The following is a 27,684-nucleotide window of genomic DNA, read 5'->3' as shown; positions in this document are numbered from 1 at the left end:
ATAATAATCTTGATAAATATAAATTTCTTTTTTTTTTTCATTTAAAAAGACAAATCTTTTTCAACTCCATTAAAAGAATTAATATATATGATGTGTGGGTACGCACCATTTCCATGGTTTCCTATAAATTACAGTGGTAGAAACTGATGTGAAAGCATTTTATACGTAAGGGTTGTCCAAGACTCTTTCAACTAGTATTTGTCAAAATAATATAAAAACGATCAAAGTGCAATAGAGAAACACTTGCCATGCACTACAACATATACTTCCATCTCATTTTCCTGTTACATGATTGAGTGGAGGTGTGAACAATTTGAGAAACGAGGTCATGAGTTAAAAATGGACAAAATAATAAGGAATTGATGCTTTGGTGCAATCCAAACTTAAAACGGTTGACCGACGGTAGGAGGTAATTAAACCGACGTGGGGAAGATTTTTCCCTTACGGGTATCAAAATTGCTTCAAGGCCACTCTACTTACAGGCATTGATTGAATCAAAGCTTTCACCGAAAGTTGACAATCATTTCCTATAAAGAAGTTTTCCAGTAGAAAACTGAATATTTTGTCCGCAAAAGCTCTGAATCAGCTCACGAAGTTGTAGTTAGACAACGTCAAGAACGACATTTCAAGTTAGGGATCAACATTTGCTAGCAATATCACAAATAGAAGTGGTCCAGAAATGGCTACTTCTAGCTGCTCTACGAGTTAGAAAAGCCATTCATTCTCAGAAGTGTTTTTGCTTTGTACAGGGGGTCACTAATACGGGGAAGAAAACGTCAACTGGAAACATCCAAAACTCTGTTCGCACTAAATGATCAAACTGACCTGTTTGGTCGAGAATTCCACAGCTGGTGGGCCACCAATATGTGATGGCTTTTATCCAGCTGCCATATAATCATATTGTCTTCTCTTGTCCTTGATGCACAGCAGTGAGCAAAGATTTTTGAGTGGATAGCACAGTGGAAAGAACATAAGAAGTTCTTTAGAAATGCAATAGTAAGGTGTCTGACAAAACGAGTGTCAAATGGACTTAGCCCAGGATTTCTTTCTCTGTTCTCTATTAAAATGCACAAACCTCAGAGCTCAGATAGATTTTACGATGTTCTATTTCCCACTGTCTTTCTATTGTGTTTTGTCGTACGATAGCAGCACCATGTCCACATTCTAGAAATGCTAACTTAGCACCATAATCCCCGCTGTGCCGGTCAGCCCTGAGAAAACAGGCAATAGCTTTGATGTGGGGCATGCCGCTAATCAATGGCATATGGACTCACAGTTTTAACATTGAAAATAAGCTCAATGTGGAAGGCAAATAACGAAAGCATTTAGTCAACTGCATAGTTCAACGGTCACAACTCCACAATAGGAATATGATTTACAGCTTCGAGGGAAAACTAGGGGAGGACCTTGAGCGCAGCGCATACTTGCCTATTAATCATGTTTTCATGTAAAAGGACTAAAAAATTCATGTAAGCATACTATGAGCTTACCTAATAAAAGGATACAAAGGGACTTCAATCCTGACCTGTTGGTGTGGAGTTCAACAATGGTTTCAACTCATTCCACAAGTTCAGACACCATCATTCTATGGTACAGCAGAATGGACTGTAATATGAAAAGCTGCAGCAGTACAGCAAACCAATCATATTCTCAAGGAAAACTCCTATATATGCAACTACTAACATACAACATATACATGGAAAAATGCTAAAGAGAGTCACGCTTACCTGACATCTGAATCTCGCAGAACCAGTTAAAAGTGATTTACCTGCATATGGCAAGCATGCTGTGTGTCAAAAGCCACCTAATTCTATTTTGTGAGGATGGGTACCACTGAAGCCTGCATTGCTTGTGATCCATTAGTGAGGGCAATAGTATTGAGTGCAAGTGAGACAGTGCTGTTTACAGCAGGCTTGTATACATATACACAAGGGACATCTTAACAAATGCTAGAGCAGTGATACTAACATTTCACATATGTGATTCAAAACAGTCAATAGATCTTGGGTCCAAACCAGCATTTTGAAAGAAATTGGTCAGGAAGCAACAAGTGGTGCAGGATGAAAAAGAAACAAGAGAACGGTGCAAAAAACATGTAATTTAATGGGAATCACAGTTCATGGAAAGAGAGTTTGAACAAAATCTATATCTTGTAATTCAATAACAGCAATGAAAATGTAATCTTGTGAGAACCAAAAAAAAAATTGTGATCTGGTACAACTTGTTTTACACAGCCTAAAATACAAATGCAAAGGAATAATATTGGTTCTTTATTCCTCTTCTTTTCACCACCTTAGAGATGTATTTTACAACACTGACTTACACTACCTCTATCAGCATATCCACCGTCTAGAAGTATGGTTACAAGCTGAAGCAAAATTCTTACCAAGTAGAAAAGAATTTGAATCTGCCCAGTGCCCCTTGAACCCTTCACTCCCGTATTCTTTGTTAAAGTGATTTTTCCAGATCATTAATAAATGGCAAGTTCAAAGTTAAGCATTCCTTGCTTCCAAGCTCCACAGCACATTTCGTATCATTTTGCAGAGCAGCATTAGGAAAATCTCACCAAGCAGAAAAATCTTTAAATTCTCCTGCCGTGACTTTTCTTTTCTTTGTTACAGAAATTGCTGCTAGACTGGTATCAACAGTAGCAGACTCACTTGGAGTATTCCTTGCTTTTAAGTACTTTCCAACACCACCCCCACCCACAGCTCCAGATTCTGCTGTTCCTGTACCTGGATTGCTATACCAAGACCCAACCTTATCCTGGAATGTAAATAAAAAAACAATACAATCAAGTTCTGAAGATGACATATAATTAAAAAAAGAAAACCAAAATCCAGAATTCTCAGGGTCAGAAGTATAGGAACTAACATTTTCTTCATCCTCAACTTTCTTTTCACCTCTGCCCTTCTCTTCCTCTTCTTCGTCAGGCTCCATGTATGGATTGATAAATACCGTGACACTAATTATTTTAATCTCCTCCTGCACAAGCAACAGAAGAAAACACGCAGAAATTAGGAATGGAACAGAAAATTACCCTAGTGGCCAATTTTCTGACAATTCAGAAGAGGCCAAAAGGTGAACATTATAGAGGCATTAAAATCATCACAATCACTAGCAAAGATAACAAAAACAGATGGGTAAAGACTTATTGTAAGCAGAAACTTGTTTTAACCTCAATCTTTTTTAAGTTCATATATACAAATTTGTTGATGAACCCCAAATATACCGTCTCTGCTCAAAACACAGTTTTAAAAAGGTAACATGTAACAATATCAAACTAAATAGCTGATAATTTAAATGGAAAAAGGGGGAAGTTGCATTTGTATTATAGAAGCAATTGACCACTTAGCTGATATTAGGCATGCACTAACATGGCAAAATACACAAAATCAACAAATCACTAATTACGGAAAGAATATTCAACATTAAAACTCACCAGAGGTCGGTCATTGTCATCAACAGGAACCTTCTCCATAGCTGATAGTGTGGTCAAGCCACCAACAACTCCACCAAAAACCGTATGTTTGAAGTTTAAATGATTTGCAGACTTGTATAGGATGAAAAACTGGGAACCATTTGTGTGGGGGCCACTGTTTGCCATACTAACTACACCTCTTCCTGAGTGAAGCAACTTAGAGTTCACTTCATCTTTAAAAGGCTTTCCCCATATTGATTCACCTCCTCTCCCAGTACCAGTTGGATCACCACCTTGTATCATAAAATTCCTACATACAAGAAAGTATAACTTAATCAGAATGAGCAAAGTTATTAAGCCAAGTGAAGAACACAGACAATAGAATTTGAACTGAGCAATCGTCACCATACCGAATGTTTCTATGGAAGGCCACTCCATTGTAATAACCACGTTCACAAAGAGTGATGAAGTTCTCACATGTCCTTGGAGTTATATCACAGTGCAGCTCAATGTTCAAATCGCCATGTGTCGTATGCAACTGAACGTAACCTTTCTTTTTGGGATTTTTCTCAACTTGAACATATTCAAATTCATTTTTGGTGACAGGGTCATAAGAGGTAGATGTAAAGGATCGTGAAGCAGCACCAGTAGTAAAACGGCTCTTCACCTAATAAACAATCCAATGTAAAAATTGACCAAGACTCAAATTGTTTAAAGATATCTTCAGTCATTTTTCTACATATCAAAAACCCGTCATAGATCTTAAATTATGACTAAGAATCTAAATCCATGATCATCTTCATCAGGAATTATCCTTTTCCACTTTAGAGATAATTAATAGACCAAATCTCTTACCAGTACCAATTGATAGATGATAGTTATCACAAGTCATTACCACCAGCATGTCTAATCAACAAGATGACACCAAAAGCTCTCTATAAATGACTACCAGCAGAAAGAAAATAAAAGACAGTGACCTTCAAACTGAGCACTGGTTTGGCATGCGAGACTCTATGATAAATGGTTTGTCCAAAGGCAAAGTCAAGAAAATGAGAAATTTACCAGCTTAGCATTCACAGGTGCCCTCTCTCCTGCCATATGCATAGCAATCCGCGCAGCAGTTTTATCACTTGATGCGGCTTTTGCTGCAGCAGCACTTCTTCCATGTACTGAAGCAGATGCAGCATCTACAATACTATACGCAGGTTGAGTTTTACTCTCCCCATTTGCATCTAACTTTGAATCCTCTTTGATGCGAGACCTTGCAGCTAAAATGGCAGCAAGAGCAGCAGCCCTCTCATTTTGAGCCTTGCTGCCACCCCCACCAAGCATAGCAGTTTCCCTTGCTTTCTCAGTTCCAAGCTCTGCCAGCATCTGCTTGACGTCCCCAGCGACATTGATGTTATAAGTTGGATCTGAACTCATTTTCTTTAGTTCTACAAAGAAAAAGAAGAAATCAAAACCATTAAAAAGGGAGGAGGAATACATAGCTGTTCCTACCAGGAAGCTCAGTCAAAGCAGCTATAATACCATCATCATCAACCTTCAAACAATTTTTGACATGATCAAAATCCAGGGTAACCTTGCTGTCAAGTGCGTTAGGATTCTGCAGAGCATGAGCAGCAAAACAAGAACCACATTGTACTCATGATGCCACACTAGCAAAACAACTAAAAAAATGCTTTAATCAAAGATAAACAGAACACAAATTAGATGTACTGCTTGCCTGAATTGTAATAATATCTTCCTTAGCGAAAGGCTCATCTGTAAGAAGCTCTTTCCAGTTTTTGGTCTTGATGTTTAATTCTTTAATTGCCTTCAATAAAAACAAAATGGAAACAATATTATAGAGCGCTGACATAAGGAAAATCTTAATGATAAGTAAGAAAATACACCTCATAACAGAACACATTTCCCGTAGTCTTCACAGCAACTATGTGTGTGTACTCAGTAAACACTTTGTTCAGCACAGGGCAATGATACTCTCCTGCAAAGAAGTAAGGAACCATTTTAATATCCTCAAGGCATGAAATTAGACCAAAAGTGCAAAGACCAAAGACCTCCTACATAAACCAAATTCTAAAAATGTAGAATTGAAAAAAAAAAACCAATCAGCACATGTACATGGCAGCATAAAAAACAAGAAATTAATCCTAATGAACATTGCTTAATGCAAGAACTTTTAGCAAATTGAAAAGTAACAACATAATCACAATGACAACATCAATAAGAGACCAAGAGACTTACCACAAGGTTTAATTGATTTACCAATGAGATCGCCTTCACAGACTAACACCAAAGAGCAGGTTCTCAAACATTTATTACATTTCTCAACAAGTTGAAACTTATTTCCCAAGATACGATTTCACAACTACCAAGTCTATAAGCAAACATAAGATGTATTATTACATTGCACTTTCCTTACCTCTTTTCCTTCATTTTCGTAGGATTTATTATTTTCACAGAACCTTATCAACTTCATGGTAATGGGAAGAGATGTCTTGATGTAATCTATCAAAATGATACTGTGGAACTGAACAAAAAGCCATTAACTAGCAGACTCTAACTTTGATGATCAGCTCAAAATTTAAACAAAGACAAATTTACTCCAGTCCTCCAGGACAGCAACTAATTAAACTAATAAAATAACAGGCAAAGTAAAGCAGAAAATATTTCCAAAAATCTGGCAGAAAGTGAGAATAACCCTAAAGATAACATGTGCCAATCCGCCCCATGCTTTTGTTTTTGCAACCCAAACCCAAGGTAACTATACAACATCCAGAATTAGCATGCTATACCTTAAAAAGAGGGACACACTCAAGTTCAACCCTGCCGAAAAGGTTATAAGAAGTCACATCAAGGATAGAAGACAAATTTTATTTTGCATACGATGACTGTGTCACATGCAAAAATTACATCCTCCACAAAACACATGCACCTTATAAAAGAATCTAGAAAGCTAGTAATGTAATCTACAAAGCTCCAATAAACAATTCAAACGAGGAACATCCTTATTACACTATATTTTGTCCCACAGGGAAAGAAGATTTCAAACAATTATTGCTCTTTATGATATAAACTCTTTCAATTTTACTTCTAAAACTATGACATGCTTTGCTAAAACGTGAAAGTGGCATTATATCATAAGGATGTTAAAATACTACATTTGGTTCATCTTATTCAAAATTCAAATTGTAAACAAAATATTCCTAACCTTCAGAATTCTTGTGGAAAGTAAGAGGGATAAGTTCCTCTTGCTTCAATGGAGCCCCGGTTACCGGGTTCTTCCCGTACTTCCTAATATAAGGAATTATATTCCTGCACCCAAAAAAAAAAAAGAAAAAAACCTAAATTACACTAAAAAACAAAGCTTAAAATTAGTGACAAACGAAAATACAAAGATACCAACATTATTTCGAAGATATTGCCATCCTTCGTGCAAACCGGCGCCTCAAACGGCGTAAATGTAAGACTGAAAAGGAAAACCCAAAAAAACAAAGAAAATTAAAATGTTGAAAGTAAATAAGCATGAATTAAATAAAAGATATAAAAAAATGTGGGAATGGGGAGTGAGGAGTACGCGCAGCAATAGAAGGGGAGCCGTTTGAAAGGGGTGCCGTTTTCTTTGGATTTAGCGCCGCCCCACTCGGTGGCCCACTCTGTCTTCGTTATGAACATCCGATCTTTGCTGTGCTGTTTCTTCCCCATCTTCGCGAGCCTTTCCGGGACGATTCAATTTAGGGTTTCTGGTTACTAAAAGCTTTGTTTCGTTGAAATTTACTTGAAATTGAGTTTGGAGAGATTGCTAGGGTTTATGATTTGGAGGGGATTGAACCTTTTCTGATTAGGATTTTTGGATTATGGAGGGAGGTTTTGACTTTTGACCGTTTGATAGGGTGAGCCCTGAGTTTGCCGGTTCCGAAAATGATCGACCTTTCGAATCGGCAAAATTCGGCCCAATTTCAAACCCGTTGAAATAATTGGGCTTTTCCTTGTATTCGCTAAGTTCAATTTCCATTTTTTATTTTGAGATTTTCTACGTATTCAAGTTTTCTTCTTTTTATAATAATTAAAACTCTGGCCTTTTTTATTTAAAATTAAATTTTTATTTGCCATTAAATTGAAATTATTTTCTTGAAATTGCATGTCAATTCAAATATTGACGTTTAATTTTGAAATAAAAGAGTTACTTAATTGTATAATTTTGTATTTATTATATGAATATCTTCATGTATTAAAATAATATTGGAATAAAATACGCTAACTGAGCGTATAATTTTGTATTGATTATGTGCTCTAGGACGAAAAAATTCCCAACGGCCTTGGGCCAAGTTGTCAAGCTATAAAGCCAGGCTTGGGCCACATGAAACTAAGCAGGCCAGCAGAGTCCAATCATGTGACTCTCCGACAGGGTTTATGGCACCAGCGAAGGGGAAATGAAATGCAAGCGGTTATCGCTGAGGCTTTAGCAATGAAAGGTCCAAGGCCGACCAGCAGCGGCAGCAGCAGTGGGGAAGAAGACGGAGACGCAGAGTGGAAAGCTGCCATTCAATCAATAGCCGCCGCTACCACTGCAATTTTCACCCCTAATGGTTTCAACACTTCCTTCTCCAACAGCTCCACAACAACAACAATAACTAAAGCAAAAACGACAAGAAACAGCAGTGTTTCCCGTCCAACCCCAGATACACTTAATGATGATGCTGATGATGGAGAGAAAACACAGCAACCCCAGAAGCTTAAACACTTCCAAATCAAGGTTCCAAGCTTTCCCGTGTTTCTAGCTTTGTTTTTATAGCATTGGCTTATCTGGGTAATTTGCAAGTATTTGGATTGATATCAACTTTAAAATTATGAACTTTTAGATTCCCCGTTGAGTCCAGTGAATGATTTGATATTTCCCATATGCTCTTTTTTTTTTTCCATAAGTTGGTATCAGAATTTTGTGCATGGAATCTAATTTTATTTTTGCAACTTAAATGGGGGTATTTCAATGGGTTCAGCAACTTAAAAGGACTCAATTTTAGTAGCTGTCAAAGCTGGAATTCATGATGTCTAATTATTTTTTCTCATTCAATCTGAATCTTTTGCTGTTTGAACACTTCTGCTCTCTTGTTTTGTTTGCTTACTGATAAAAATAGTAAACAGGCACAAAAGCTTTTGGATGAAATGTTAGAGAAGAGCTTAGTGATAGTGAAGGATGCCAATAATGTCCCAGATGATGATAGTGTGGTAAATGAAGGTGGAGTTCGGTTATTTAAAAATTCTACTCCCGGGATAGTATTTGACTGTGGAGGTGGGTATATTTTGTACAAATTGCCATTTCTTGTCGCAACTGGGAGAATGTTCTAATCAACCTGCATTGTTCAACCTATTCTGTTGCTAGTAAATCAGTCTCAAATGGTTAATTCTAGATGCGGAGTTTAGTGACTGGGAGAAAAAGGGCAGCATATTCTGAAACCTAATGCAACTTCTTTCATGGATTCTACCTGTCATTTTTATTGAAATTTGATCTCTTATTACATGTGAATGAATTGGTAGTTTGTGATTGATTGGTGTTGATATTGCGATGCATTTTTGCATTTGCTTTTGATATTGTATGTGAGGTTGAAACGTTATTTCTTTGCTATCAGATGATATTCAACGACCCACAAAGAGACCAAAAATCCTTCCTGGGAGAGGGATTCATGAGAACTCGAAAGAGGTTGCTCTGGATATCTCTTTTCATGCTGTTAATTCTCTCTCTTTTCACTTTGCATTAATCCTTCTTAAGTTATACTTAGTCATCTTGGTGGCACGCAGTTTAGACGACAACTGCGGTCTATAGCAGTGGATGGGAAAGATATATTGGCTGCAGCAAGACAATCAAGCCAGAAATCACTAGCTAGACTAGAAGCTAAAGATGCAGCCGCAAAAGAAAAAGCCAAAAGAGAGGAAGAAAGAGTAGCAGAGCTGAAAAGGATTAGGGGGGAGAGGTGGCTACCTTCAGTGGCTAGAGAGATGCAGGTAAAGTTTCAAGTTTGAGAGTCATGGAGACAATTAATCCGTAGTTGTATCCTATATGTTCATGCAATATGGTTTCACATTTTGTTGACAAATTTGCCTTTTCTCTTTCTTGCCCAGTTAAATAGAAGTTCTGATCAACAAGTATAGGCAAATCCTTGCAAGCTGTTTCAAATGTTGGTTTCCTTAATGATTATCACTGATTGAGAGTCATGTTTGTCACTTAATCTGGGAATTCCATGGTGATCTCCACCCCCCCCCCCCCCCCCCCCATTTTTTTGTCCTTTTCTTGTTTTTCATATGGGATGATTGGGGCTCCACTTAATTGAGGTATTCATACATGTAATGATACAGAGCATTTGATGATTTAACAATCACCATATGTGAAGCATCCATCAATGAATTAACAATCACGTTAAGATGATTAATAGTAATACTTATCATTACAAGTTTAGACTTTGAAGGTGATCATGATGAAGATATCCATGTGATTCAAGGTCTGGTGGATCATTTACTTTTGAGAGGATGGCATTATTCATGCTGCATTATCAAGAAATAAAGGAACGATATGATAACCCAAGCCAAGAAAATGGCCTTTCAAAGAGGGTAGGGAGCAATGGGGTCCTTGATAAATGATGAATGATGAAAATCAGACAAATGCCATCCAACAGGGGAAAAAAGGAAGGCCCCCAATAGGCTCACCTCAGTCTGGTTAACAATCTTACAAGAAGGGTGGATTGATGTTATATTACGTACAACACAACTATCAGACTAAAAGGGATCCTGGTAATTGTGGGCCTGTCAAATGCAACTAGCTTGACATGTTTGGAGGAAAGAAACTGCATAAAATTAAATGGTAGTAATTGTTTACAAGCAACCCTTTAACTTTCCGAAATGCAGTTCTTTTTTTTAGTAGTTCTTTTTCACCTTTTGTGTATAAAAATAAATAAAAAAAAGTTAAAGTTGCAGATAGCATTGCTTGAAGCAAAACTCTACCTTTTTGGTTGTTAGATAGCAAAAGAAAAAGGAAACCTAAAGAAATAAAGATAAACGAGACCAATGACTTAGGATGCTTCACATTATTAGCGTTAAACAGTTTGGGTTGTAGCGAGCTTATATTCTGTCCAATAATCATTTACTTCCAAAATCCAGGGCCTGTTGTCAGTTGATGTCACAAATAGCAAAATCATAGGCAAGTGAAAATGGGAAGCAACGCGGAAGCAGCGACCTTCCCCCTTACCTGCAGGGTGTCACCTTAAAACTATAATGATGAAAGTACCTCTATATTATCATGAGAAATCCAACAAAAAGACGGCAGTCTCAATCACTCATTGCCTTTACCCACCCTTTTTCTTGAGTTGCTGCAACTGCAATGCACATTTTCCAAGTCCCATTGTACCCCCTTTATAGCTGAAAGAGATAGGTTTTGATCAATATAGTTAGCTTTGGTCTGGTTGTTTTTGCAGTGGTCATTCTTTTATTCTTTGTGTGTTCAGTTTTTGAAGATGGCGATGGTGCTGGCAATGGTGGTTGATGGCTTGGGATTGCTTGTTAGGACGCTCTGGGGCCTGCAAGAGAGGCGGTTCTCTGCGACTTTTGATGCTGTGAGTTCAGCCGCTGTTTCCATGACCATGGCCCTTGTGGTCTGCTTCTTGTCCGTTCATGGGCATGCAAGACCAGAGATTGGTCTTGCCTTCATTTAATATTTTAATCCTTCTTTCTTCTTCCATTCTTGTCCACATCTATCGGTTATTTAAGCACATTTTGTTTTATAGTTCTGTTTCTTGCTGCAATTTGCGTTTCTTACTGATCAACAAGAATATATATATACATGGTATATATCAATATATATGGTTTTCTCTGTATTAGCATTTTGTCCTTTTAGGCAAATAATTTGGTGAGTTTTGGCAAAATTCATAGATGCTTGTATTCATTTACAAGCTGCAGTGTGCATATGTTGGACGCCAACTATTGCTTGTATTTAAATGAGAATTTTCCAAGCAATGAGAAATATACCAGTTCTCTTTTCAATTTAAGATCAGAAAAGGGCATCAATTTGCAGAAATTCCTGATATGAAACACATATGGTTAGCCTGATTGGCAAGTGGATATATTTCTAGTTATTTTGTTTGGTTTCATCAAATCAATAGACCAACTACTATATTGGATTAAAAAGCAATTCACCTAGTGCATTTGCTTGTCTAGAATGAGTAGTTTCTCTAAGTAACATGAAGCCGATTTCGACCAAGTTCCCTTGGGGATAGGCAAGAGTCATCCGATATCAGAGATGAGGCTGGATTTGGGAATGAATTCTCTTCAGGGCTTTAAATCTCATAGGTGAGCCAGTCAACATGATTGAAACTTTATATTATATCCTTAATTTAAAAGAAAATGACCAAATAATTGTTTATTATACATATAGTATGTATGAGTGTATGTATGTATGTATGTATCGCTATAGAGATCAGCTCCCATTTCATTTTAAAATTCATATACTCAGGAGATATTTTCACTTGTTTACTTCAATTATGGCCATTTGTTCATATCTTAATATTTCAGCAAATGATGGTAGATTATTGCTGTCAAATCCCACTTGATGGCCAATATATGATCACCATCTTTTCCTTCATGCTAATTTGGATGAAGGGTCCCTCTCGGATTCTGATATGAAGATTCCTTATACGAGTCTTAAAAGTGGATTAAGCTTTGTTGCAAACGTAAATCTCAGCCTCCGATGAAACATTTCCTTCCGGAACTCACTGGCTAAGAATAATCGAGACAGAATCTTGCACCTTTAGCAGAACTGGAATCTCTCTGATTATCTAGGGTAACGATTTTGACGTTGCTTGATTAGGGAACATTATGCTAAATGAGTTAGCCAGGGCAAATTCCTGGTTGATGCACCCAAAATCTGAAGAGCGATGAAATAACTCTACGAGTTTGAGGGTATCTTTGCAGTGAAAAACAGAGACCTTCCATTTTTTATTTGAAATTTAATAGTATCATTGGCATGCCTGAGGCAACAACCCACTTGTCTGGGGCGATTTAGGTCTATGAATTTCGATGTGAAACTCATTTGCATAAAATCCTTCCCACTGAAATACAAAAGTGACCAAGCTCTGTTACACAAAAACTCACAGCACAAGTTTGCTATACATTTCCAGGATCCCTCCTATATCTGATCAGAATACTTACAGCAACATTAACCCACAAAATTTACAAGCCCAGGTCCCCATCCTAAAATGCAAGACAGCACAGCCAATCACATCAAACAACATCAACACAGAATTGACCCTTTCTCGTTCAGTACAGATTGAAAGACACAAGCAGAATGAGAGGGTAGGAAAACTTGGCCTTCCTTTTAAAAGCAATCATGACAATGCTACATGATACAAGCTCATACACCAACAGCTAAACACCTTCGGTCCATCTTTAGTTTTTGACTAACTAAGTCCAATTATGCACAACGTGGCTTCAACAAGGCTTAACAAAGGACACTCTAATTAATCAAGCGTTTAATTATCTATTACAAGATATAAACTACAGATACAGGAAACAGGAAGTTTCCCTGATGCCAGAAACAAACAATAGATAAAGGAAACAGAAAGTTTCCTTTATGAAGGAAACGAGAAATTTCCTTAGAAAAGAATCAATTTTCATTGATTCAGAGCACTATATTACAGGTGATTACTGTACCCAGGAATTGCAGGGCTTCTCTCTTCTTAGGCCTGCAGGAACCCCTTCTCCTCCAGGAAAGATATCACAGTTTCAGCCATTTCACATGGGGAAGCATAGTTGATTCCCTTTTGTGGTAATACTAACTGCAAAACCAGAAAGTTGATGCTTCAATCTGAATGTTGGCATATGAGATTTAGAGAAAAATCAAAGGGACAGCATGGCAATTTTGAATATGTGGCAATTCCACAGTCATCCAAATTAGTCTAAAATACAGCTTTGACATGTTCAGATTGAGATGACTTGACATGTGCCAGCCAATATCAGATACTTGCAGCATGACAGAACATCTACCATGTTCTCATATTCATATAGCCATAGCCATCCACAAGCACACTAGCAACTAAGCTTGGAAATGCTTGAAACCATTTCAAGATTTGTGTCAGCTGGAATTTCATGTTTGGAGCATAAACAATATGTAGTTGCATCTCCACTTTTTGAAAAAGTATGAGCCTATGCCAAACAAGAATGATATTTCTCCAAGGATATACATACCTCACAATTCAGAGGTGGTTCATATGGGTCATCAATACCAGTAAAACCTACGAAGAAAATATTATATAAGCTACTCATCAAATGTGAGCTTATACCAATCTTCAGATACAAAATCCAGGACAGATACCTTTTATTTTTCCAGCTCTTGCAAGCTTGTACAGGCCTTTTGGGTCCCTAGACTCACATATTTGGAGTGGCACATCCATGAACACCTGTCAAAAGGTTGCCTAGTCAATTCTTCTTAGAGCAATAAAGAACCTTTATGTGATGCAAAAGCCCTTTACCTTTAGTAGGAACCATTAATAAGATGAAAGCCCTTGGGATTTTTCAGGTTCCTGAAAGTTAACACATACCTCAATAAAATCTCCTTCTGGCAACAGTGCCCGGCATGCATCCCTGTCTCTTCTGTAGGGAGATATCACACTGGCAATGCAGATGATGCCAGCATCTGCAAAGAGCTTTGCTACCTCTCCTGTGTAAATCATAACAAGTTGAAAGTTGAAAGCATCAGTAGAAGAGAATGGAAGGATAAAGCCGAAAAGGATTATGATGAGGAATCAAACAGCATTTACCAATCCTTCGTATGTTTTCGGCACGATCTTCTGCTTTAAAACTTAGGTCACGGTTTAAACCATGTCGAACGTTGTCACCATCAAGGATGTAAGTCAACTTTCCCCTCGAATACAAGGCTTGGCACAGAGCGCATGCCAAAGTGCTCTTTCCTAAATTCATAGACCACAGTGAGAGAAAGGTAGTAAAAGGGAGCAACATGATGCGATAAAGGTCTGAAGTTTGAATACACTCTTCAGTCAAAGGAAAGGCACTCAATAATATCTGAAAGTCAGCTAAGTTGCCATAAGTTCTTAATTTTGAACAGAAGGTCTATCATCAACTCTTGCTTTAAATGTAAAAGTTCCTCCACAAACCACAAGACCAAGTGGTTCAATTTTTGGCTTTTTTTTTACACAAAAACAAGATTACTAAAACTCATTGTAAGCCCAAGAAGCCATCATATATGCTCATGAAAACCAGAAAACAAGAAATAAGTTATTGGCAATAAAAGCTTAGCATTAATTTCAGTATCCACATAATTTGGTTTGACAAACCTGAGCCACTGAGACCAGTAATCCATATGACACAACCCTTTTGCTGAAGTAGCTCTTGCCGATGAAGTTTACCAACAGAACTTTTATGCCATAAAATGTTCGTTGCCTTTCCATTTGTAGCCATCTGGCGGAGATTTTGACCTAGTTAGACGTTTGAAATCAGAATCCTAAGTAGATCCAGCTGTAAAGAAACCATGTACTAAAGAAATCATGACTTTGCACAGCCATCATTGTCACTAACTAATTCCATGGAATGGCCAGAGTTTCCATACCAACATTATAGAACAATGTCTCCCAAAATGAGAAAGTCATTTGCCAAAAAAGATCAGCATCGAAAGAAACTAAAATAATAAAAAGTCCTATCTGAAAGGCTAACGCTTAATGTATCCAATTGAGTTATGATCGGTACTGTCATTATCAAATCAAGAAGCCACTATTTATTTTATCATTTACTTACTTTTTTTGAAAAATATTTATAGATGAAGTGTTGTGATTGTTCTCTAAAGCTCCATCTCACTCTGGAATGTGATTTTGTACCCCAACCATTTCATAAAATTTGTTTCTCCCAGGCTGAAAATCGGTTTTGCTTTTAAGGCCAACTTGTCAGCTTTGATTGAAGATAAATATAGAGTGGAAAAGTGATGATTTCAAGGCTGGAACTCCATAAAGAACACCATCAAGGACAAAAATTCAGGTGAAAGCGGCCAGCATAACCTAAAGTTGGCACAACCCACAAATCCTTCCTCCCAACTTGAACATACAACAATTTGGAGATAAAAATTAAAAGGGACCAGCTTATTCCTAGCAACATAGAACATTCTTCAGACCATGATAGTCTAGGAAGGGGTTAGCTCGTCCTTTCCCATAGTAAGTGATGTTTGATTAAACTCCATAATATAAGCCCCTCGTTAAGGCAAGGAAACTACACATGTATCCATAACATGGGGTTGAGCAATCCATCTACTCCACCCCAAACTATAATTACAAAGTAAATTAGTCTAGGAAGGAGAGGAATGGAACTATTTCTCATGGAAAATGACCGTTTTAAAAAAGGATTGTAGCCCCAGCCTAAAGAGTAGAACCAGAAGCAATTAGAGCAGAGTCAAAAATGCTAATACCCAATTAAGCTGAAAGTAACTCCAAAAGTCAGCCTAATTAGCCTTTTCCCCTCCCTACAAAAATTTGAAAGAAAAAATAAAGAACTCCAAATTAAATGGCCAAATACATATGACATGTTAAAACTTAAAACCAAATCCCAGCCAGCAGAATATTCCATATTAGGCTGTACCCAAAAGAGGCAGTCTTTTTTAAGACCTCCCCATAAAAATTGTGCTAGAAACCACTTCTTTAAAAAAAAATAGTGAAAAAACCAAAGATTTCATTTTTTAAAAAATTTTCTTTTATCAAAATGAACTCCAGCCATAAGGTTTCAAAAACAAAAAGCACCTAAATACAAAATGCTTGACCAGAAAAGAAAATTAAGTACATGATCACCAATGAAAGTAAAAAGAAAATGAAAATTAAAAAAAAAACGTACCAGAAATAACAGCAGCACGATCATTTGCAACCGACACGGCCGATTCCTCCGTCGCCTGAACCAAGCTCAACCTCGCATTGTTGCTGACATTCAATCCCAAAGAAGGCGACGGCGCCGGCAACGGCAACTTCACGAAGCCAACCTTAGGAAGCGGTACGGATGGGCCACTCTCTAAACCGGAAGAAGAACAAGAAATCGCTGGCCGTACCGCCTTGAGTGACACCATCTTAATTAAAATAAAAATGAAAAGAAAAAAGAAAAAAAAGGCAATGATTGAAAGAGATGGAGAGCGCGAGGCGAGGTTAACGGCGAAGCAGGAAACAAGAATAGAATTACAAAATGACTTGATTTATATACAGTGCGATCGATGGGAAGCTGACGTGGGACGAGCTGTGTTGGAGAGAGTGGCTGGTTTCTCTTATTTTCCCCCTTTTTATGATTGAAATTGATTTCACCTGTAATTCCAACACTTTTTCGAAAATAGTGAGCGAAGGACAGGTGGACGATGCGATTGGAATGCAGAGTGGGCTAGCCATTCTATAAGAACAGTTTGGTTTAGTTGCGTGGTGCACGCGCCTTTATTGAGCGTGGGGTTGTGTTAGTGAGTTCATTGGAGGATCTATCCCACGTGACAATTTTGCTGACGACTGGCGTAAGGATAAATGTTTACTACAAGTTTTTTTTTTTAAGTAGCAATAATGTGAGAATTATTTTATTTTTGGATAATCACTTTGGATAAAAACTATTTGATAAACAACTGTAACGGTTGCATGTTGATTTGTGTTCAAGGATGCTTGTTAAGAACTTAAGAAATATGTAGGATTATTTATTTTAAATGAAAATTGTTAACAGAAATTTAATGATAAATACAAAAATTATAATAATACTATTAAATTTTAGGTGAGAAGACTTTAAAAATTATTCTTGCTCCTAATCTATGTACTCGCTTGCAACTTTGCATTTACATATATCTATTTAACTTAATATGATTATAAATGTTGAGATAAAATACTCTCATTTTTTATTTTTTTTTTTAGGGAAAGGATTATTTTTTTTTTATTGAATTGGGATCATTCGTGGAAGACAAACCCCCAACATATCATATATTAGGAGTTTTCTTGCTCCAATGTGAGCTTGTTTAAGTACAACGTAAGATTCTTTTAAAACAAAAGCATAATTTTACACAAGTCTATTAATTTTTGAAATAGATAATTTACTTTAAAAATGTAAATATCATTAACAAAAAAATATAAATAATTAAAATATTTTTTATTTTTTTTTTCTCAAACAATGTGATCGGCTAGCCCACGATAAGTGTTCTCCAAGGAAAGGGAGCACAAATCAGGTGCTCCTAAGGGAAGGAAGCACCCTTGGGAGCACCAATTCTGATTTTTTTTTTTTTTTGCAAAACAAATTATATGATAATAATTTTTAAAATTAATAAAGTATAAAATTATCTTTTCATTATTGTCATGTTATCAAATTAATGGTTGACTAACGATTGATTTATGTGTCAAATATAAGATATTTTTTAAAAGTGAAATATTTATTTTGAAAACTAATAGACTCATTTAAAATTTTAATTAAAAGTTAAGAAGTTTATATATTTTATTTCTAAAATCAAATAAGATAGATAAAAAAAACTCTTCTTATTAAGCATTTGAAATTTAAGTTCATAAATGTATTTAAGAGCTTGTTAAAATTAGAAACCATTAAACTATAATATATTTAAAATCTAAATCGTTTATATAAAAAATAGGGTTAATATTTTTTTTTCTAAAGTTGCAAGTTACAAGCAAGTCAAGGATACAAAGATCTAGGGCTCAATAAATCAAATAAACTTTTTGTTACTTTTCCATTTTTCTGATAAAGGTTTGATGTGACAAATTCTTATTATCTTATGGTATCTATATATAATATATATGTTTCAATTATTGTAATATAATAATATGAAACTTTTAGTTCAAAAGTTATGATAATGCACTTAATATTCTAATATTAAATCCTAAAAATTATCCCTCACTCTAATAAAGGGTAGAGAAATCTATAGTTTTTTTTTTTTCTGAAGAGGAGCCACGTTGCAAAGCTTTCAACAATCGTGTGTTCCCTAGGTTACATAAGAACCCACCACAACAGCATTATTAAAGCCAGGCAATACTACAATTTTTGTACAAACCACATGGTAATGGATGCCAGCCACATATTGAGGACGGTAGCCTATTATAAACTAATTTAAGCACTTAACCTTTTTGTGAATTGAATTTTTTTCGACCAAGAAAAAAAATTATATTCCTTATTACATGCTTGGAAATCTATTAATCTAAATCTTTTTATGTGCCCCTAAAAGCATAGTAACATTTTCCTATTAAAGGTTTTTTTAAAAGATTTTGAGGTTGATTTTTCATATTAAAGATTTTTTTTATTCAAATATAAACTAAATTACTACTAAAATTGTGGTATTGCCTAACACTATCTACAATTATAACAAGTATAAAGCGAACTTTGATCTGATTGATGTATTATTACATCCGATAAATAATTATAATTAACAAAGACTTGACAAAAAATTATATTATAAATTAAATTCGACAAAATTAACTTGTAGAACAAATAAAATGGGATGTCAATGGCATGTATCAATTTCAAAGACGAAGAATGCTTTCAAAATTTTAAAACTTGGAAAGTTTGGTAAATTTATTAAATTAGACTGGGTCACTTGGATCAAACCTAATAAAATATATCAAAATAGTATACCACTATAAATAGCAAAAAAAAAAAGGAGCACTATAGATTTTTTTTTTACAAAAGAAGAAAAAAGGGGTGGGTAATGACATGCATGATAACTCTTACCCAAAACTAACTCAAAAACATTCTATGAAGTTTGAATGGCAAATTAATACTCTTCGTTTTTCACAATAAGAAGTTCATTTTTGCGTTAATGAAGACCCGACATTTGGTACAATCAAGTTGATCGATAGATTAATTGTTGGGCCATGTGATTTTGTGGTCGGAAATTTATCCTAAGTTTTAGGGTATGGATACTTTTTTTTCTCCTACTTTTCTTCGCCTTTTTGAAGGAATAATTAACTTCAAGACTATGCCCGTACACATAGTTTATTTGTTCACATCCTTAAGTAATGGAAATTTTTTAAATTATTTATTCTCATAGTCAAGTATTGAAAGTCGAAAAAGCATTTTAACTCGTAATTAATGGTCTCCGAACTGTTTCATTCATAATTAATATATATATTTATGATGATTCATCAATATCCACATATATGTAACCTTATAAATAGGGATTTTGTATTTGATGAAAAATAGACAATCAATAATAATAAAAAATAATGAGAATTGAACCAAAAGTTCTTATCTTATGAAAAATAAATCAAAAGTTTTTTTTCAATTATTCTCTAAATTCTTTATATCAATTATAAATTATTATAATTTAACAATATTGATTAAAAAATAACCTCATGCTTATAGGGTAGAAGCAGAGGGATGGGGGCTAGTAAGGTCAGGTTTGAATAAGCAAGTCTAAAGAGAATTAAGAGAAATAAAACTTATATTTTTTCTCAAATAAAAAATAAAATACCTAGATACTAATTGCTTGACGATAATCTTAAACTATTTCTAGTGCAAGTAATTTAAATAAAGAAAAATTTGCGTGCAATAGAATTCTTAGTAGCTTAAACCTAACAACTTTATTTCAAAGAGGTCCAACCCTAATAAATCTCCCCAATTCGTGTGGCCTTTAAACAGTCCGTGTGTGGCTCTTGGTATGGCTCGTGTTGTGATGTCCCACAACAATTAGTCAATAACTAATTTTTAGTAGATTTAAGAATTAAACTAACATTAATTGTAATATTATTATTTTCCAAACTTTATTTCCCAAGACCCCACAACCACCTACCTTTCGTTTTGTTTACTTTTTACCAAATGGAAACAAAAAGTCATTTTTTTTCCATATGCACTTTTGCTTGCCATAAGCATTCAGTAAAAAAGTTTTAGTAAGTAATTTGTTAAGAATGAGACTCGTATTAAAATATCAGATGATTTTTTTAAAAATTCGATGATCATTATCATTGAAAAGAAAATCATTTCAGACTTTGACATTTATTCAATAATAGATGCCTTTAAGTATATAAAAACTATCGAATTCAATTAAAGATATTTAATCTTAGCATGTAATAATTGTTAAAAAAATATTTTTATTTTATACATAACATGTAGTTGGAGTTATTTTGTATAATTTTCACATTAATTTTTTTAATCTAAGTTACTTTATATTTTCATTAAACATTAAACTTGTATTATGAATTTTTTATAAACACTGTTTTAGTCTCCAAATGTGAAACCGTGGCTCTACCACTATTATAGAAGAATTATATTTTACTAAAACGTGTAAAGTAAAAACTGATGTGCAATGTTTTACACAAAATTTCTTAGATCTCTTAGAAAAATCATGTAAGGTAATGAGTTACACAATAATTTTAACAACTAATTAGGTGATTATAATAAAGAACTTAAAAATTTTAATTCATATAAGCAAATCTCATTCCCATCTAAATCTTATAAAAAATTAAAAAAGAAAAGAGAGAACTGACAAAAAAACGAATAGTAATCATCCCCACTGACCAAGGCCCCGGCCTCTGCAGCCTTTACGAATCGATGTCGGTGAAGTAGCTAAAATGCGTGGCAGGTTTCGCCTTCGATCGTTGTCACACAGTCGCACTCAGTGTAATGAAGGAAGCACTGATTTGATTTAGTTACTGTACCTGTGCTTGCATCAACATCGCATATTCTCAGCTTTTTTTTACCATATTTCTTGCAGCCCTTTTTGGTCATTGGGAATTTGTTTGGTTACCACTTACACCAAAGGCCAGCTCCATGCTAAAGCCACAGACGCATAAGAAAAAACACTTATTTATTTGGCGTGCGCGTGCATTTTGTGTGGTCATCATTTATAAATATTTTTTATTTATTTTTCTCCAATATAAGTTTGTGAGATCCCGACATACTTGGGACCTAACCCAAAATGTGAGAGGCAATTTACTTTCCAGGATTTTTAATTGTTTTTATTATAAGAAAATAAAATTTTAATTTTAAATTTTTAAGTAAAAAATAATTATATTTTAAATCGAATATTCAAGTGTTGATTTCAAGATTGTTAAATAAAAAATCGTACTGCTTATTAATACTTTTTTTTTTTAAAAAAAAGCAGCTTCTAGGTCGGTCAGCGCCAATAAACTACCCAAGATTTCGAGATCTTTTATGACAGCAAACAAGATCTTATACTTCGAGAGTTGATTGTTCATGCTTTGGAACAAGAAAGAGCATGCGTTCCACGTGATTGTCAACCAAAACAATAATTAAAATATATAAAAGAAAACAATGGGTTTGACGAAGTTGTTGTACATGTTGATAATAATATAATCATGATCGGTGAAAATTAGTAGACATAAAAATTTTAATTTACGTTAATAAAGAATTTAACCCAATTGATAAATTTATTTATCTCAATTATAAATACGTTTGGGATTCAAATCTTCTCGTTAATCCCTTTACGATGTATCTTATTTGATACGAAAATTAAAACAATTCATTTACTCCGAATTTGCTACGATGGAAACGAGTGGATGAAATGAGTGCATTTGGTGACTCGTTCTAGGTTATGGCTCAGCGGCAATGACGGGATGTTTTCTCATTGTGTCGACTATCGAGAGACTTGACAGTCTCTGGATTTGACAAAACTATCGTACACAAGTCTTTGTTTCCGCAGTCGATAGTTACTAATCACTCTTCTTTCTAGCAGGTTTGATTAATATTATTATTTTTATCTTCAGATTCGAGCCATTTGGCTCTTATCCAAAATGAATTGGCTTTACTATTTCACAAATTAGTAGTAGTCGTAGTATGCATGAAAAATTAAAAGAAGTAGTATAAAAAGGGTACATCGAGATGCACACACCCATTGACCATTGAAAATCATGGGCTCTTGATTTTTCTTTTAAAATATTACTGTTTGTCCATTTTAAGCAAAAAGAAATGTACTAAAGTAGTAAAAGCTTTTCACTTTTTTTTTGAAAATTTAGTAAAAGCTTTTCATAAGTGAATGTTTTAATGAATAAAATTCGAAAATTACAGCAACTTTAATTAAATAAATCTTGCAAGAGAGAAAAGCAAAACGCAAATGGATTTTATAGGTGCAAAAGAAAGAAAATAAAACAATATTAACTTTATTCATGGGGGACATCTTTGTAATTTGGATTTTGAAAATTTTGTATTTGAATCTTGAAAAGGAAAGTAAAAATTTCCTTGTTGATTTTTGAGATAATTATATATGAAATTAGACTATGGCCGTACGTTGCATGTAAGCCTCTTTTTACTTGTTTTTTTCTTTCTTTAATATATATTTTTTTCTCTAACCTCTCCGTGGTTAAAGGAGAAAACCACTTTGGGGCTTCTTTTTATTTATGTAATAGATTTTATTCTATCTAATAAGTCTCCACATTCTCACGTCAAGTACTTTATTTTTTGTTAATACTACAGCTTTTATTAGTTACATGAATCAAACTTAATTATCCTCCGAGAATGTTATTCGAAGTTAAAAAATTTTAACTTCAAAGGTCAACGACTGAGGAATTATGGAATCAAAAGAACCTAACTCCACTCGTGTGATTCATAAAATAGTTCAAAAGAGCCGAATGCAAAATTGCAAACAATTCAGATAAGCATGCCTTGTAATTTAATATACATAATCGAGGAACAATTGGACGTGTCGCTCAGAGTTTTCCTTTAAAAAATAAAAATACCATGCCAGGCACAGTGTTGAGTATTGGTTTTGTACATAATGTAAACTTGTCCTTAACTTGGATTACATTTGATTTCCATATATTAATTACTACATAACTTTGGGGGAGCTGTCTTCCTCGTTAATCACTTGCGATGTAATCGAGAAACGCTACAAACAATTAGACCACAAACTTGATTTTCAGCTTCGTGATCAACATCAACCTCATGGTAATACCTAGTCAATTTCTGCACGGCCACCGACATACATGAAAACCCCATTGCACCGGCCTAATTTATTTTCTTATAATTAGCCTTATTATTTATTGGGTGGAGAAGAAAAAGATAAGTGCATAATTATCATAAACAGATTCACATAATTTGATTATGCAAAAGGTTAAACAGTGAAATATGTTCAAACAATAATCTTGCTGCCGGCCTTGATTACCATCATAGTGAATTTTTAACATATAGATTTAGATATTCACAACTTAAAATCAACAAACTTGTTTCTATTCGACTATTTCAATCATGAAATGTGGAAAGCTAAGTCATTAAAATCCACCTTTGAGGAAAGCTAGCTAAAAGTCAAAGCCTACTAGCTAGCTAGTATCTATCAATCAAGAACTGGGGCCCCTAATAATTGCTCCCATCGGATATCTCCAAGCCATCAACCGTTAATCATGTTAACTTGATTAAAGTGAATGATCAGAATCCGTCCTCCATATTATCTAATATATGATCGATGGTTAATGGATTCCGGTGCTTAATGAAAATGGCTGATGGGTAAGAAATGCTTTGTAAGACTATAAAATGAGAGTTTGGGAGTGCATACATGTATCGTTTACCTGATTAGTTGTGCGGTAATGGAGAGAAGATGAATCTTACTTTGAAAAGTTAAGATCATCATTGATTGAAATAGAGTGTTCCATTTTCTCCCTTGCTTGAAATTTTCTTAGCAGAGCCATTCTTGGTTGAAGAGTTTGGTACCCGTAATGCGCTCTTTAGCCCTTCAATCAACCTCTGCCCGATGTTTTTCTTGATTCTAGGACTGTCGACGCATGAATTCTCCGATGATGATGATCCAAATGCTTTATCTTCTGGACGACTAAACCGAAAACTCGCGGAAGAGGAAGCTCCTCTATCTGCTCTTTCAATCGTATTCCCTGAACCGTAATGGAAACTAGCTGACCTGCCTGATCCCAACACATCTCTAGACCCAGCGCCAACTCCTCCGTTATGATCAGAATCTTGCAAGATCTTCTTCATGCAATGCAGCTGTTTTTCCAGGGTTTGGATACGGGAGCTCGTGGCGTCCATTGCTGCCTTGAGTTGAGCAGTTTCACGCATTGTGGCATCGCGCTGGAGGATTGCCCCAAGGGTGATGTTGTCTCTAGCAGGGCGATGCGGACGAGAAGAATAGTGATTGGCAGCTGAGAAAATGGAGCGGCGGGTGTTGAGTTGTTCCACCAACATGGCTCGGACTACGAAGCGCAAAGGCATTCTAGGGTTTTGCACTGCATGTAGGAGGAGCTGAGGTGAGAGCTTGTTGCAGTCAATGGAATTACATATCTGGGTCTTCTGTTCCTCCGTTATCTTCCCATTATGCTCCTGTTCAAACAGGAAGCTTGTATCATGATTACATGAAGTGAATTCTAGTTTTTTTTAGGTTAATTCCCACTAAGTTAATTAATATAACTATTATGATTCTAATTACGAATTAAGATTCTTCTAAGAATTATTACTCTTATACATAAACTTGAAAAGTTTTGTTTATTCATTATAAACGAAAGATGTTACAAAATAAATCCATCATACAAAAGATAGAAGGATAATGCCTTATTCGATAAGCAAAACAATTTCATTTTCATGAAGATCTTAACAAAATGCATGTTTGTAGGTCATCACCTTAGGGGTAGAGGTTCGAATCCTGGTCTCTTCACATCCACTTAACCCAAAAAAAGAAAGCACATTAATGGCTTAAAGAAAGTTGAGAAATTGGAGGGAACAACCAAAGATCCAAAGTAATTAATATTCTTAACCATCAATAAATGGACACCAAACTAATAGCCGATCCTCCTACACAACCTTAAATAAAATTGAAGTACAGATTTTAATTCATCGCTAGACTCCACCTAAATTTCTAAATGCACCTATTGAAAAGTTTGAACATGAATAAATTCTCTAGATGCAAAACATTCTCTTAAATAATTCGGAAATTATTTGTATAGTTGAATATATAAACTTAAAATTTTTTTAATTAGGACACATGCATGTTATATGTGAGAACTGAAAATTACTCCAATGTCCTTACCTCGAGATAAAAATCAACGATCCTATAGAGCAAATCGTGGTACTCAAATCGTTGGTGCATAGACTCGGCCACGATTTTAAAATCCTCGGCGTGCAAAGAAACAACGTCGTCAAAGTAAACGTCTACGCCGTCACCATCTTCCGACGAATTCATAACCTCCACGCATCTACTAACAAGGAAAGCCGTTGTTTCCGCTTCCGGAAGCAGTGCCAGGCAAGACCTGAAAACAATCGCCGCGTACTCTCCGTTCACGGCGACGAATCGACGGAAGTAACCCTCCGTTATCTGCTTCAAGTTCTGGTCGCCGTCACCTTTGGTCTCCGTCATCCCGAGGAGTTCCGATGCTAACAGGAGGGAGGCGACGTTGAACGGCGTTACGAGGAGGTGGGTCCCGTAACAGAATTCGGCAACGAGAGAGAACGTTTCGGCCGTTATGTTTAACGGCGGGGATAACGTTAATTCAGATTGTTCCGTTAGTTGCCGCCTTAAATAGGTGCTCCTGGACGACAGAGGATCCTATGAAGAAAAATGTGGAGAGACCCGTAAACCATAATTATCCATTAATTGCTGAACGCAGCGTTTTAGATATTTTTCCTTTGGGTTGGTGACATTAAATAGTTGTGTCTCATTTAATTTTGCATCAAATGGAGTAAATAGGAAAAGAAATTGACCATGATTCGACTCAATTTAAACAAAGAACTTCTCAAGAAATTTAATTTATTTGATTATGTCGAAGTTGGAAATTGAAAAATTGCATTTTGGTACAAATTTTGAAAATATTGTGACACTGCAATAAATTGCTTTCCTCTATTGTCAAATCTTTCTATTTCCGTTTTTATTATTTGAAAGAATTTTGTGGGGTATGTTTCCGAAAACAAGTAATTGGAGGGGTCAGTTTTTAATTTTGCTGAGAATTGAAATTCCCAGACTCAAATTGTCAAGAATGTGGTATAAGTTTTTGCAGCAATTCAAGGTAATAAAAGGAAAAAGAAAATCACACTAGCTTTTCTTCGGCAGAATATCACTAAAAATCAGCTGAAAAATCATTGGGACATTGTTCCCAAATATCGACATACGTTATAATCTGAAAAGGCTTTTCACCCAAAGAAAGCAAAAAACAGAGTCTTGGATCAACTGAGATCTCCCAGCAGATCAAGCGATCGATGTAGTGGTACTAATTAAAGGTGTTGGTGAATCAACATACCTTGTGAAGGTGAAAAGCTGTTCCATGGACATGTATCAACACGTCAGTTTTTCTCCCCATTGCCGATGACCTTCATCATCCATATAAAATAAGATACATATTCAGGCACAAGTGTTAAAACGAAATAAAAAAAGACAAGGGAGGAGAAGAAAAAAAGTAGGTATATATACCAAGCCTCTACTCTTGAATGGAGTGGTGTAGGAGGAGAAGAGAGAACTGAAGGAGAAAGAGAAGGGGAGTTAGAAGAGTACTCATATTCTTCTTCATAGATGGTTTCCACTACTCCTAAATTTCCCCAAGGCTTCATTGTTTTTTGTTTGCTGCTCCTTTGAGGAATGTTATCAAAGCAGTTTTGGTTTTTGTTTGTTTGTTTGTTTATTGTCACTTGCACTAGCTAGCCACTAGGGTTTTTGGGATTTTGGGAGAGGGTGAGAAATTCCTTGCTGCTAGGGAGTATTAATGGTGGCATGTGATGGCTCGTAAATGCTAGCCTTTAATAACCCAAACCAATGCTTGAAATCAAATATATTTGTTTTTTGTTTTTGGATTCTGACCGAAATTCTCTTGCCTACATGGTTTTAGAAATCTAATCTTGACTTCCCATCTCCTTCCATCTCAGCCAAAATCTCACTAGATCTTGCACCTATGTATAAATTATTAGGCCTAACCAATTACCATAACCCATTTGGTCAAATACATATTTCTTCCCAATATCCCAAAGATTGGGAGTTTGACAAGTGTGGAAGCTACACCAGCTATTTTGCTGATTGCCATGTTAGCACCTGAATTTCAGTGAATTATTTGCCAATGTTATTGGGGTGAGGAATCAGTCATGAGTTCAAACAGCACCTTAAAAATTTACTATCAAGAAAGAAAAATCAAAGGGTAATGGGGGAAAGATGTGCATAAGTGTTTGCAGGCATCTCCATTGAGCATACAAGCCCAAAACCCTATCTTAATTACAATTGCATTGAGAAAGATAAATCAAATGATAGTGGTGGAACGATGTACATTAAGTGTTTGCAGGCCTCTCCAACGAGCATACATAAGCCAAAATCCTATCTTACAATTGCATTGAGA

At 35.5% G+C, this 27,684-nt stretch overlaps 4 protein-coding genes across 10 annotated transcripts; 1 reads left to right on the top strand and 3 right to left on the bottom strand.

The window, feature by feature from the left end:
- Nucleotides 1–562: 562 nt before the first annotated feature.
- On the bottom strand, nucleotides 563–7,346 carry PUB49 (plant U-box 49). Of its 4 annotated transcripts, none has more exons than XR_001926202.2 (14): nucleotides 7,002–7,346; nucleotides 6,831–6,893; nucleotides 6,636–6,739; nucleotides 5,317–5,408; nucleotides 5,148–5,237; nucleotides 4,952–5,027; nucleotides 4,484–4,857; nucleotides 3,832–4,088; nucleotides 3,443–3,731; nucleotides 2,875–2,985; nucleotides 2,387–2,766; nucleotides 1,728–1,840; nucleotides 1,491–1,620; nucleotides 563–1,211 (listed from the first exon to the last, which is right to left on the bottom strand). XR_001926202.2 is itself a non-coding variant. In XM_018113927.2 (11 exons), exons 1-11 carry the CDS (start codon nucleotides 7,127–7,129, stop codon nucleotides 2,563–2,565), a joined length of 1,788 nt encoding a protein of 595 aa, XP_017969416.2. In that variant the 5' UTR covers nucleotides 7,130–7,346; the 3' UTR covers nucleotides 2,132–2,562. The 4 variants fall into 4 exon arrangements, 1 of the variants encoding a protein (XP_017969416.2); XR_001926201.2 differs by having other exon boundaries at nucleotides 1,728–1,768; XR_001926203.2 differs by having other exon boundaries at nucleotides 1,526–1,620; nucleotides 1,728–1,768.
- A 456-nt stretch (nucleotides 7,347–7,802) lies between these two features.
- Nucleotides 7,803–9,804, top strand: LOC18611289 (uncharacterized). Of its 3 annotated transcripts, XM_007047466.3 has the most exons (5): nucleotides 7,803–8,180; nucleotides 8,570–8,717; nucleotides 9,055–9,125; nucleotides 9,224–9,427; nucleotides 9,545–9,651. In XM_007047466.3, the coding sequence occupies exons 1-5, from the start codon at nucleotides 7,863–7,865 to the stop codon at nucleotides 9,572–9,574; spliced, it is 771 nt and encodes a 256-aa protein (XP_007047528.3). In that variant the 5' UTR covers nucleotides 7,803–7,862; the 3' UTR covers nucleotides 9,575–9,651. The 3 variants fall into 3 exon arrangements, with proteins under 3 accessions (XP_007047528.3, XP_007047530.3, XP_007047529.3); XM_007047468.3 differs by lacking the exon at nucleotides 8,570–8,717 and having other exon boundaries at nucleotides 9,229–9,427; nucleotides 9,545–9,804; XM_007047467.3 differs by lacking the exon at nucleotides 9,545–9,651 and having other exon boundaries at nucleotides 9,229–9,350.
- Nucleotides 9,805–12,756: 2,952 nt separating this feature from the next.
- On the bottom strand, nucleotides 12,757–16,753 carry APK4 (adenosine-5'-phosphosulfate (APS) kinase 4). 2 transcript variants are annotated; one of them, XM_007047463.3, is made up of 7 exons: nucleotides 16,298–16,753; nucleotides 14,761–14,901; nucleotides 14,227–14,376; nucleotides 14,008–14,126; nucleotides 13,782–13,866; nucleotides 13,655–13,701; nucleotides 12,757–13,245 (listed from the first exon to the last, which is right to left on the bottom strand). In XM_007047463.3, the coding sequence occupies exons 1-7, from the start codon at nucleotides 16,521–16,523 to the stop codon at nucleotides 13,147–13,149; spliced, it is 867 nt and encodes a 288-aa protein (XP_007047525.3). In that variant the 5' UTR covers nucleotides 16,524–16,753; the 3' UTR covers nucleotides 12,757–13,146. The 2 variants fall into 2 exon arrangements, with proteins under 2 accessions (XP_007047525.3, XP_007047526.3); XM_007047464.3 differs by having other exon boundaries at nucleotides 14,761–14,941; nucleotides 16,298–16,440.
- Nucleotides 16,754–23,498: 6,745 nt separating this feature from the next.
- LOC18611286 (Phototropic-responsive NPH3 family protein) lies at nucleotides 23,499–26,958 on the bottom strand. Its single transcript, XM_018114452.2, has 4 exons — nucleotides 26,775–26,958; nucleotides 26,605–26,674; nucleotides 25,401–25,916; nucleotides 23,499–24,697 (listed from the first exon to the last, which is right to left on the bottom strand). The coding sequence occupies exons 1-4, from the start codon at nucleotides 26,909–26,911 to the stop codon at nucleotides 23,993–23,995; spliced, it is 1,428 nt and encodes a 475-aa protein (XP_017969941.2). The 5' UTR covers nucleotides 26,912–26,958; the 3' UTR covers nucleotides 23,499–23,992.
- Between the last annotated feature and the right edge of the window lie 726 nt (nucleotides 26,959–27,684).

Source organism: Theobroma cacao, chromosome 1, assembly GCF_053813885.1.
Source record: "Theobroma cacao isolate CCN51 chromosome 1, ASM5381388v1, whole genome shotgun sequence".
Classification (NCBI taxonomy): Eukaryota; Viridiplantae; Streptophyta; class Magnoliopsida; order Malvales; family Malvaceae; genus Theobroma; species Theobroma cacao.
This window is presented reverse-complemented; position numbering and strand designations above follow the sequence as displayed.